Source organism: Vulpes lagopus, chromosome 3, assembly GCF_018345385.1.
Source record: "Vulpes lagopus strain Blue_001 chromosome 3, ASM1834538v1, whole genome shotgun sequence".
NCBI classification, from domain to species: domain Eukaryota; kingdom Metazoa; phylum Chordata; class Mammalia; order Carnivora; family Canidae; genus Vulpes; species Vulpes lagopus.
In genome coordinates, this window is record NC_054826.1 from 158,202,049 (window position 1) to 158,215,239 (window position 13,191).

Genomic DNA, 13,191 nt, shown 5'->3' on the forward strand with positions numbered 1-13,191 from the left:
TCAATATTTTTAGTTATTTTCAATACAGGATTGATATACCTGGAAAGATATATTATCAGAAGCTGAGGTATTAGTTTCTGTCTTAACACAGAATATCACAAAAGACTTTTTGATAATCTTCTAATAACTTTTAGATTTTCATAGTGAGAGGTCATTTATGAATTACTGAAGTTTTGGTGTTCTATAGTTTCTTTTTTTTTTTAAAGATTCTTTTTTTAAAAATTATTTATTTATTTATTTATGATAGTCACGGGGGGGGGGCAGAGGGAGAAGCAGGCCCCATGCACTGGGAGCCCGACGTGGGATTTGATCCCGGGTCTCCAGGATCGCACCCTGGGCCAAAGGCAGGCGCTAAACCGCTGCGCCATTCAGGGATCCCTGTTCTATGGTTTCAGTGTTTGAAACCCTGAGTCATGACGGAAGAAAAAGTATCATACTGCTTTTGTTTTACTAAATTGATAATTTAAAAATATGTATGTTTGCTCATATCAAAGTAATTTCTGTTCAATCATGTATATATTGAGCTCAATATTTTACAGAAGAGTAGAAATACCATACATAATTGAAATGATGGTATAGAGTAAATCGAAGCATTTTGCCCCAAAGTGTTTTACACGGTAAATTGTTAGGATGGGATTTTTGTTTGTAATTGCCTTATTGTTACTCCTGAGAACTGATTCACTTTATATAATTATCATGTTGAAATGATACCCAGTATATGTCTTGCTCTTTTTTCTCTTACTCCTGCTCTCCAGTGCATGCATGTGTGCATTTGTACATGTGTGCACACATGTGAAAACATATTGGTTAGCATATAGGTTTTCCCATACTCCTTTCCCTTTTCTTTTTACAGAATATTAAATGAATACATCTGGTTTTTTATTTTTAAATCTTTTTGTTTATTTTTAATTAATTAATTTATTTATTTGAGAGAGGAAGAGTGGGAGGAGAGGCACAGAGAAAGGAAAAGGGAGGATCCATGGTGAGCATGGAGCCTGACACAGGGCTCAGTCTCACCCCTGCGATCATGACCTGAGCCAAATCAAGAATGGATGCTTACCTGAGGATCCACCAGGTGCCCCCGAGTACATTTTTGTGTCACCTTACTTCCTCTAGTTTTTTTCAGCATTGTTTAAATTCAGGGTTCATGGGGATAATCAAGCTATTCTTTTTCAGTAGCAAAGTGTAATGCATTGCTTTTTCATTACTCAGTTTTTATTTAGGAAATTATAAAAGTTAAAAAAGCTAGAAGAACAGTATGGTAAACTTCTGTATCCCCTTCAGCTAAATTCATCATTTGTTAACAACATTTCATAATATTCTCCCTCTCTCCCTTTGCCCTCATCTTTCCCATCCCATATACGTTTTTCTTTTTGCTGAGACATTTAAAAGTATATTGTATATTAAAAGACATCGCCCGTATACTTTAGTATATGTCTCTTATTTTATTTTTTAAGATTTATTTATTTATTTATTTATGAGAGAGAGAGAGAGAGAGGCAGAGACACAGGAGGAGGGAGAAGCAGGCTCCATGCTGGGAGCCTGACATGGGGACTCGATCCCAGGACTCCAGGATCGTGCCCTGGGCCAAAGGCAGGTGCTAAACCACTGAGCCACCCAGGGATCCCCAGTATATGTCTCTTAAAAACAAGAATATTCTCTTGCATAACCTTCAGTACCTTTATTATACCCCAGTAGTCTAGCATTGATACAGTAAAATGGTCTAATCCACAATCTGTATTTACATTTTTTCCATCTATACCCAGAAATGTCCCCCAAAATGTTCATTTCTCCCCCTGTGGGACCTAATTCATGATTATATGTTATGCTTGGTTGTCATGTCTCTGTATCTTTAATCTAGAGCAAGGTCTAACAGACTTTTTCTTAAGGGATCAGATGGTAAATATTTTCAGCTTGGGGGAATCAACTGCACTTTGCAACTACTTCACTTTGTCATTGTAGTTAGAAAGCAGCCATAGACATTATGTAAATAGATGTGTACAGCTATGTTCTAATAATGCTTTATTTATAGAGGAGTGCCTGGGTGGCTCAAGTTAGTTGTGTCTGATGACTCTTGATTTTGGCTCATGTCATGGTCTCAGGGTTGTGAAATTGAGCTCCACACTAGGTGTGGAGCCTGCTTAAGATTCTTTCTTTCTGGGATCCCTGGGTGGCACAGCGGTTTAGTGCCTGTCTTTGGCCCAGGGCGCGATCCTGGAGACCCGGGATCGAATCCCACGTCGGGCTCCCGGTGCATGGAGCCTGCTTCTCCCTCTGCCTGTGTCTCTGCCTCTCTCTCTCTCTCTCTCTCTCTCTCTCTCTCTCTCTGTGACTATCATAAATAAATAAAAAGTATTTAAAAAAAAAAAAAGATTCTTTCCTTCCTCACTTCCATCTCAAAAAAAAAAAAATCAAGAAACAAAAACCACTTTCTTTATAGAAACTGACTAAAGGTTGTAGACCTCTGGTCTAGAATAGTTTGTTCTGTTTTTTAATTTTTATTTTTTAGTAGGCCCAGTGTGGAGCCCATGGTGGGGCCTGAACCCATGACTCCCCAGATCAAGACCTTAGCTGAGATGGAGTTGGATGCTCAACCAACTGGGCCACCCGGGTGCCACTAGAATAGTTGTGTTTTTGTTTTAAGATTGATTTATTTATTTTAGAGAAAGAGAGCAGGAGGTAGGGGCAGAGGGAAAGAGGGAGAGAGTCTTAAACAGACTCTGCACAGCATAGGGCATAATCTCACGACCCAGAGATCATGACCTGAGCTGAAATCAAGAGTTAGATGCTTAATTGGCCACCCAGAAGCCCCTATAGGAATATTTCACATTCACAGATGTGAACAAAGAATTCAAGAGGTCTTAGACAATGAAAGGTTGTGAAAATAACTTAGATGTAGAATTGAAGAGTATTTATATCTTAGTCAAATATAATTTCATAATATAAATCTCAACGAGTCTTACTGTTGAAGACATGAGACCATGAAATTAACAATTCTTTGCCACAGGTAAGCCTACTATTTGTAGCCATAGATTTAACATTAGAAATAGATAACAAATAATTTTTGATAGATTTAATACAGAGTTGTCCTTGTGGGAATGCTGTAAATATACTTGCATCCACATAAAATTATATACATTTAAGAAAATCATTCTACAGATTACTTGGTTGAGTGAGTAGCAAAAGTGTGAAAGTAGCATGTTCTGCTGGAATTAAAGAGTTGCAGTATTTTTAGTGCTTGAATTTCCTTAAATATCTGTATGAACATCTGTGGTGATTGGGTGCTGTACTGCCATCTTTTATTGGTTTGACTGAGACCGCTATTTTTTCATATTGTGCCTTTATCACGATTCTGGTTTGACCCTTTATAGCCTGTAAAAGTCTATTTCCTTTTCTGTATAGCTTGTATATTAAATAAAAATTGAGACAATATCCTATTGGAGGTTTTAATTTCTTGGGTAAATATTCTCAGAGTCTTAATCATTCCTCACATCATATCTCTACAGTAAATGGCTGGTATGATCTTGACAAATTACTTAATCTGTGCCTTGGTTTCCTTATTTGTAAAATAGTGATAATGGTACCTATCTTGTAAATTTATGTGTTGTTATACTTAAAATACAATGTCTGGCTTATAGTATACATTCAGTAAATATTAGATACTATTGTTATTTCTGCTTACATACTTTGTCGTCCACCTTATCTCTTCATGAACCCGTTTGTCTCTCTTAAAGCAGAGCTGAACACAGTAGCAGGTGTGATCTGACCAGCCTAGGAAGAGTACAGTTGTTATTTCCTCCATTAATTTGAATTAAAGTTGAAATTTTCTTTTTTTAATTCATCGTGGAGAATTTGAAACATACAAAAAAGTAGACAGACTGCTATGATGGACCTCACATACCTAATCTCTATCCCCAGTAACATGGCCAATCCTGTCCATTTGCTTCCATACAGTTTTCTCCTTCTCTGGTGTAATTGTAGCTCCCCTGTTATACATAAGGTCCATGCCTGATTGGCTTTGGTAATTATTAGAGCTTTTAGGATCATACCTTGTTCTCTTGTAAACAGTTACCAAATTAATGAGCAAATGAATCTTGCCTTGACTGATATTTGGATCAGTTTCTAGTAGTTTGCTTTTGGAGGTGAAGTGGATGGGTAGGTGGGATCGAAAATAGATTTGTTTGTATCGTACTGCTTTTTTTTAGGTGTCACCTAGTTTTTTATTATTCCTTCCATTTCTGCATAGGAATATATGTGGTAATCTAACTGGTAAAATCTCTGAGTACTCTAGAAAATAATTCAAATTAGCTAGTCGAGAAGACTTGAGTTTACTATTTTCTTATAGTGTTTTCACTCATTCTGGACTTTGTTTTACTAGTATTTATTTTAGGACTTTAATTCAGTAATCATTTTATTTTGATTAAAGAGAAGCAAATAGAGTTTGAAGAGTTATACTTTGTCATCTCTGTTGGAATAATTGAAGTACAAATTGTAAAAATTGTTACAAGGTATTGGTTTCAGAGAGAGGCCCTTCTTCCCAGCGTCAGTAATTGACTATAGCACTTTTTTCAAGCTTGTGTTTACTTTTTCCAAAACTCTGTTCTTACTTGTTCGTTATTAATTGTTACTGTGCTTTCAGCACTTTGCTGAAAGTTTAATAGACTCATAGTCATTTTTATGTTGATGATACAGAAGTATTTAACTCTTGCTTAAAACAGAGATCAGTCATAGTATAGAGACACCATGACAAGTCTTTGGTTATTCACTAGTGGGGAAGAGGTTCTGGAGGTAAAGTATGGCAGTTAAGAGTACTGTAGAGAGTTTGGATAGGTTCTAGAACTCGGCTCACTACCATCACACTAAGGCTGAGCCTCGGGGAGCCTGCCTCACGAAAACAGCCAGTATGGGCAGGGTTTGTATGCTCCATACACTTAACAGCAAATGGGGGCCTCACGGAAGTGAGTTTAGACTTAATCCAGGAGTGACTTAGTTTGGTTCTTGCTTTCCAATTCAGTTCTGACTTTGAAATGAAGTATCTCTAGCTTGAGAGGAGTCTTACCCCCTTCAGTGTTATTAGTTCTTACTTTAATGTTTATCATAAACATTTCAAGAACAAGAGTAAGTATGTTTTAGGCAGGGGGCTAGAGAAGTATCCTGATAAAGAATGCTACGTTGCAATTACGCCATGGCTGTGAACCTCAAAATTGTGTTGTCTTACCTTTGAGATTTCTGCTGGTTTGCTGACTTTTGAACTTAAAAGATTCACTATACTTTTTGATTGTGCAAGACATCGATCTATTCATTTGTTCATTCAGAAATATTTATTGATCATCTCTATGCTGGGAAGTGTGCTGCACACGGGATGAACAAAACAATGAACTTCTCAGATGTGTTTGCCTTTATGGAGTTTACAGTCTAATTGGAAATGGAGTAAAATTTATTTGAAGCCATAAAGAAAAATTTTGTTTTACTTATACGACCTAACCACTTATTTTGAAGCCAAGTTGGAATGAGTTGTTTTTTACTCTTTTTGCAAAGTGTATTTGAACAGTCAGGACTTTGGAGCTAACATATTCTCATATGTGTATTGGTATTTGAAAATAAGACATTAGGCAGGACAATCTGAACAAAAAAGAGAGAAGAGATAGGAAGAGAATTAACTAGTATACATGTACCCTAGTGAGATTTCAGGATAATGACAGATAGTAGGTTTGTGTGGGTAAAAGTATTATGTTGTGCTAAACAGACCTTTGCAGGTAGGGAGTAAGTATCTTTAAGGCCGTTCTTCTTTAAGGATGTTCAATACTTAAGAATTGCTTGGAAAGTAAGCTTCCTGTAGAATGGAAGTATAATAGAGAATGAGAGCCATGACACCTAAAATCATGTCTTAATTATTTGGCAGTTTGCTGTAACTCTGAGCAAGAAAATGTGCCTCGGATTCCTTATTCCAACAGAATACAAAAGAGGGACTGAATTTGCTGATCCCTCCTAGTGCTAAAACCTTTTGTTTTATTTTTTTATTTAGCAGTTTCTTAATGACTTTGTTGGAAAGTCAAGATGCCTTCTTATTTTCTGTACTTGTTCAGGTTCAAGAATTAAAAACTTAAGATGGGGAAATAAGGCTTTGCTTTCTCTAACTGATATTTTCTGACTAGGTACTTCGTAACTCAGGAAGACCTCATTTATTCCCAGTAATATGTTTTACTAAACTCTTTCAGGTAACTTTATAAAGACTGTGTGGCTTAATAGTAGATCATGGCTTGAACTCAGTTTTTATTTATTGTTGTTACTAGAAAATTTTAGTGAGGTATTTTTCTTTGTCTCTGTAGTTATCAGAGACTGTTACAGACGATTGCTGTACTCGAGGCTCAACGTTCTCAAGCAGTCCAGGACCTTGAAAGTTTAGGCAAACACCAGAAAGAAGCACTAAAAAATCCCATTGGATTTGTGGAGAAACTCCAGAAGAAGGTATATATTGAGTACTTTTTAAGATTTATTGAGATATATTTGGTAATAACTTGATTTATTCTTTTAATATGGATATATACTTTTTTAAGTCTTTAATTTTTTTCCACTTCTACAACTAACTATCATGCCCCTACCCCCACCTCAACACACAAAATATACTCCAATGAAAATAGGTGGGAGCTCTAATTGGATATTTATTTTAGGAATTTGATGTTCCATTCACTAGCCATTTTTAGGATCTTTTCCTGTTACCTTTCCATCTTAGGTTAAAAGGAAAAGAGGGTTTTCCTTCTTCTTTGACAAGTTCAGGATTAGTAAAGCAAAAAAGAAAAAGTACTTCAGGATTTATTAACTAGTTTAGTTTTGAGGTACTTTTGTAACTCTCCACATAGTGCCTGTAGAGTATACCAACTTTAGTATAGTTATTAGTTACCAGTTTTTAATGAGTCACAAAAGTGTTCTACCAAGGTTGAAACGAACAGCCCTGCAGACTTTTTTCATTTAGTTGTATTATTATTTGGGTTTTTCTAGCCATATTATTTACTTGGCAGTCATTACTTTTCTCTCCATGCTCTAGGACATTGAATATCATAATGAATATAGAACTTATATATTAATTTTTTAAAACTCCTAAACTTTATGGATCCTATTCTTTGTACAGTGAGTTCACCTAGGTGTTTATTGATTCTGCATTGCCATTATTAATCATTTCTCTCTTTTTTTGTATATTTTTTTATTGGAGTTTGATTTGCCAGCATATAGAATAACACCCAGTGCTCATCCCGTCAAGTGCCCCCTCAGTGCCCGTCACCCGACTCACCCCATCCCCCCGGCCCACCTCCCCTTATTAAACATTTCTATTGCAAAAAGATATAGTACTTATAGTGGTTACTTACAACTGATTCAACTAAAACAGATGGCTATAGAAAAGTAAATATTAGTAAAAAAATTATTAACCTTGATCTTGCTTTATTCATGTTCCCTAGTAGTCAGAAAGATGCATTGAGGCTTATTTACTAGATTTGTATGTAGTTGGTTATTTGCCAGTTTTCCATTTCCAGGTTTAGTTTAGAACTGAATTTCTGGGATCCCTGGGTGGCACAGCGGTTTGGCGCCTGCCTTTGGCCCAGGGCGCGATCCTGGAGACCCGGGGTCGAATCCCACATCAGGCTCCCGGTGCATGGAGCCTGCTTCTTCCTCCGCCTGTGTCTCTGCCTCTCTCTCTCTCTCTCTCTGTGACTATCATAAATAAAAAAAAAAAAAAAAAAAGAACTGAATTTCTTTTCACTTTATCTCAGTAATAGAGATGTGATATTGACCATCTTAACAATTTTTAATCAAAATGCACAAAATTACATTAAATCCAGATACTTAGTAATCATGAAAAATTTAGATTCCTTGGAAAGAAATTTTTCTCCTGGATTTAATTTAGAAGTTTGAGTTTTCTGTGTGTGTGTGTGTGTGTGTGTGTGTGTGTGTGTGTTATGTATACAGATATTTTGACTTAGCAATGGAGTTGTGTTCTGATAAACGCATTTTAAGTTGAAAATATCATGTCAAAATTTATTTAACATACCTAACCTACTGAACAGCATAGCTTAACCTAATCTGAGGTTCCATAAAGGTTCTCAGAACACTTACATTAGCCTACAGTTGGGCAAAATTATCTAACACAAAGCCTATTTTATAATAAAGTATTGGATATCTCATGTAATTTACTAAATATGACATTGAAAGTTAAAAGGGGATGGTTATATGGGTACAGAATAGCAGTCAGTGTCTAGATTTTTTAGCCTTGTGATCCCATGGCTAACTGGGACCTATGGTTCGCTGTTATTGCCCAGCAGCATGATATTGGACTACTTATCACTGCCTTGGGAAAAATTCAAAATTTGAAGTTGAATAGTTGTAAATTGGGTGCCATCTGTACTTAATTTACCTATTTCTTTAGGTTTACTGTACTAGTTAAGTTGTTAACCTGTGATCTGTTTTAGTGGATATTTAAAAACTCCCAATTGAAATTAAGGAAACTTGTGGTATATATTGGTATATAGAATGCAAGGAACATTTATGGCTTGTAAGCTTCCTTTGATATTACTGTCATTATTTTTAAAGACACTCTATGTGAAAATTGAGCCTTAGATTAATTTGTATTATTATGATGATGGTGATAATGTAATATATCATAAGCAAAATAAAAATTAAGAATTCTCGGTAAACAGTCAAACTGGATTTTGCTTGCCAGTTTGACAGTTTATGACCTGATGTTTTTCTCAACATTTTACTATGGAAAATGTCAAGTACACAGAAGAATTGGAAGTATTGTATAGTTAACACACTCATATTCACCCTTAGATTCTACAATTAAAATTTTGCTATATTTGCTTTATCATGTGTGAATCAATCCTTCATCATTCCATCTTATTTCAAGAATGAATTTTAAAGTTGCAGACATGCACACATTACACCAGAACACTTCAGAATGCATATTACTAACTAAAATTCTTTTTTAAAACATTTTTAAGGTGAGATTTCCATACAGTGAAATTTACAAGTTCTATTTGTACCATTCTGTGAGTTCTGGACAAAAAACATACACCTCTGTAACCCAAATCCCTATCAAAAGATATTGATTATAATCTGGTTTTAATAATTATAACAACTAATGACTTCTCTAAAAGGGGTTGGTTAAGTAACGGAATTCCAAGTAGATTAAACATGTAGTTTTGATTCTCAGGGTGTCATAATTTTTTGTGTATGTGCTAAAAATTATATTGTGAAAATAATTCATTGTTTTATGAGTAAGTCATGAACATGGGGGTACACTTAAAATGAATTCTATGTGTCAAGCCTCATCTTTTGCAATTGAACACCTTTCATACACTGTTGTTAAAGATAGAAACCTTTCTTTGCTATTTATATTTAAAGTGTATTAGTGATAAAGCTCAGCTTTAGAGTTCTATCTAAAAGTAACGCTTGTCTTATTAGATTCATTCTTCCTCTACTTTGCTATCACTTTACTACTTAATGTTTAGACTGTATTATCTTAAGTTTATTGGCTCTTGGATTCAAACAGTGATTAGAAATGTCCAGTTGATGATAACTTGCTTTTGGAGTCCTCTGAAAATTTGGCTTAGTAGATAATTTTTTGAATTAAATTTAGACTGTCACTTTGTTTTATTTTCTCTCAGGCTGATATAGGACTTCCGTATCCACAGAGAGTTGTTCAGTTGCCGGAGATTGTATGGGACCAATATACCAATAGCCTTGGGAACTTTGAAAGAGAATTTAAAAATCGTAAAAGACATACTAGGAGAGTTAAGTTAGTTTTCGATAAAGGTAAGAAATTAGATGGTAAAAATTTAAATAGAGAAGTATCTGGCAGTCTTGCTTTAATAATCCTATACATGGTCTTCTTTTTAGTAGGTTTACCTGCTAGACCAAAAAGTCCTTTAGATCCTAAGAAGGATGGAGAGTCCCTTTCATATTCTATGTTGCCTTTGAGTGATGGTCCTGAAGGCTCAAACAGTCGTCCTCAGGTAAACAATATAAAGCTTTGGAGCAGGAAAATTTGAACTGTAGACAAAATATTTTAACATTTCCTGGTTTGTATTCTTAAAATTTAAGCAGTATTTTACTGATGATAGTGGGGACATTAACTTTAGAGTTAAGAGAAACTTGGATTGGAATCCCAGCTCTATCGCTTACTAGCTGTGGAATGTCATATGTCATTTATATTAAAGCCTCCAAGGGATGCCTGGGTGGCTCAGTGATTGAGCGTCTGCCTTTGGCTCAGGTTGTGATCTTGGGGTCCAGGGATCGAGTCCTGCATCAGGCTCCCTGTAGGGAGCCTATCTCTCCCTCTGCCTATGTTTCTGTCTGTCTCTCTCTGTGTCTCTCATGAATAAATAAGTAAAATCTTTTTAAAAAGCCTCCAAGGGGATCCCTGGGTGGCTCAATGGTTTGGCGCCTCCCCAGGGCGCGATCCTGGAGACCCGGGATCGAATCCCCACGTCGGGCTCCTGGTGCATGGAGCCTGCTTCTCCCTCTGCCTGTGTCTCTGCCTCTCTCTCTCTCTCTGTGTGACTATCATAAATAAATAAAAAAAAAATTAAAAAAAAAGCCTCCGAGCTGAAGTTTCCTTTCATATGAAATATTAATATTACCTGTGCTGTAGAGTTGTGTGAGGATTAAAGGAGTAGTACATGTAACATGTCCAGTACTGTGTATGACATGTACCCTTTATTCTAAAAATACCAGATTCATGCAGTGTAATTTAACCAGGATTTGACTCCTGGCCTTGCCACTAGTAGTTAGATGAACCTTAATAGACATGTGGGTTCAGAATGGAAAAGTAACATTTCCTTTTCTTTCAAATGAGGTTGCTGTCATCTGTATTACAGGGTTGCTAGGAGTATAAAACCAAATGAAATAAAGGAATGTGAAAACTTGTTGTGAACAATAAAATTATACATTAAATAAGTTTACTTCAATATTTTGAAATTAATAAAAAATTCCACAATATGTATATTACTTAGCTATATCAAATGGTAGTCTTTATTATTTTTGACAAAAGCACTGTTTTATATGCAGATGATAAGAGGACGCCTTTGTGATGATACCAAACCTGAAACATTCAATCAGCTGTGGACTGTGGAAGAACAGGTAATATTTCTAAATTGTGTGTTAAAAAAAAGGCTCAGATTAGAGTCAGTATTAGACACTCTCTATTAATTATGTATTATTTATACAATATAAAATGTATATTGTATATGATCCCTTTTAACCATGAATTTAAAATACTAACTTGATTCTGTATACTTCTTTTTGCACTCTTAAGAATTTTGGATTTTGAGAATATATGAAATCTAGTTTGGGGATGATTTTTAGAGAAGGAATCTGGGTTATGGGAAGGGGATTGAAAAAGATAGTGAAATGGGTGGAATAAAGTGTTTGTAATGCAGCTTTGAGAGAGAAAAACCTAGGGCCAAGTAAAGCAGTGCCTCAAAGTGAATTCTTGTTTTTGTTACGGAGGGGAGCTGACAAAGCCATGCCAGAGTATTCTGTTACAATTTGGCATATGGCTAGGATTGTTCTTAGGTAAGTTTTGAGACAAATCTCTATTTGATATGAGAATTAATCCCATAGCTATAATGAAAAGCTTTAGGAAATCTTCATTTCCAGCATTCAGATTATTCTGCATCTTTACTGTGAGACAGGGACACCTGGATGGCTCAGTGGTTGAGTGTCTGCCTTCAGGTCAGAACATGATCCTGGGATCTGGGATTATCCCACATTGGGCTCCCCACGGGGAGCCTGCTTCTCCTTCTGCCTATGTCTCTGCCTTTCTCTCTATGTCCCTCATGAATAAATAAATCTTAAAAAAAAAAAAAACTGTGGGACAGTTTTAGGGTATAGATAAGAATTTGGAAGACCACCCAAAGAACGGAAAAGTCTCTTTTATGTATTCTATCTAAATCCAAATGACATTTTTGTCAAATCTATAGGGGCAAGCCCAACCATAGTCTACCAAGAAAAAATGGTCAATGGAAATCATTAAGATGTGTAAAGCATAATTAATTAATCAAAAAAATTTTGGTGCTGTATTTTTACTTAAGTGAATAGGAAATCTTTATAAGGTTTTCCGTAGGTTTATTCTCTAATCTCATTTTTCCCTCTAAAGTCTTGAGTTCCTTAGGAGAATTTTTCCTACCATGAGGATTGTTAGTGACCTAACCTCCAAAGTTGGAAGGGAATATTATAGTTTAAAAGGAGGTGCAAATGTATTTATTCATTTATGTAAGTGCATCTGTTTATGAAACTCAATATTAAACTTTTTAAAATTTGGTTTTCGGTTTGTCTTAGAAAAAGCTTGAACAGCTACTCCTGAAATACCCTCCTGAAGAAGTAGAATCTCGACGCTGGCAGAAGATAGCAGATGAATTGGGCAATAGGACAGCAAAACAGGTGATTGAGGAGACAGCCCTGTATTGCTAGCATGTTTTTTTAGTAGTTTTTTAATGAAAGATAATGGCAGCTGACATCAGCAAATCTGTTACATCATATTTACCTACACAGTGCTATAGTATGTGGGTTTTTTTTAATGCTATAAGCATGAGCATTCACTAGTTGAAAATATGTGTTTAGCTTTGGAGTCAAAACACATTTCCTTTATTTTAACGATTTTTTTTGTCCAGGTTTTATTTTTTTATTTTTTTTATTTTTTATTTTTTATATTTTATTTTTATTTTTATTTTTTTGTTCAGGTTTTTAAATATAAGTGTGCTTGTTGGCAGTTTAAAATTACTTCTAGGTTTTCTGATAAATTTTAAATTGTTAGCATCTGTTAAGATACACAGGTATATTTTAATTTAAAAAAAAACCATTCAAAAAAATAAAAAAAACATTCAAGTATTGCATGTCTCGTAATAATGTTAAATGGCTTTTGTGTTTCCTTAGGTTGCCAGCCGAGTGCAGAAATATTTCATAAAACTAACTAAAGCTGGCATTCCAGTCCCAGGAAGAACACCAAACTTATATATATACTCCAAAAAGGTAAAAAGAAAATGGAGAAAGTAAACTTTAGATCTTAAACTTATCAAAGTCAGAATTGGTATATGTAAAAATGCATACATTTATCAGAACAAAATTGTCTTATTTTTAAAATCCAACTTACTATAAGCATTTTGTTATAACGATAGGATTCCGTTGTTGCTGTTCAGT

At 35.2% G+C, this 13,191-nt stretch overlaps 1 protein-coding gene across 3 annotated transcripts in view; it reads left to right on the forward strand.

The window, feature by feature from the left end:
• Positions 1 to 13,191, forward strand: part of ZZZ3 (zinc finger ZZ-type containing 3) — a 106,336-nt gene that overhangs the window by 76,497 nt on the left and 16,648 nt on the right. For 2 of the 3 annotated variants that reach the window (XM_041747043.1, XM_041747042.1), the window contains 6 exons: positions 6,330 to 6,468; positions 9,660 to 9,807; positions 9,892 to 10,007; positions 11,062 to 11,133; positions 12,334 to 12,435; positions 12,928 to 13,023. In XM_041747043.1, coding sequence (XP_041602977.1) covers positions 6,330 to 6,468; positions 9,660 to 9,807; positions 9,892 to 10,007; positions 11,062 to 11,133; positions 12,334 to 12,435; positions 12,928 to 13,023 — 673 coding nt within the window. The remainder of the gene's footprint in view (positions 1 to 6,329; positions 6,469 to 9,659; positions 9,808 to 9,891; positions 10,008 to 11,061; positions 11,134 to 12,333; positions 12,436 to 12,927; positions 13,024 to 13,191) is intronic. The other variant, XM_041747044.1, reaches the window with a different exon arrangement.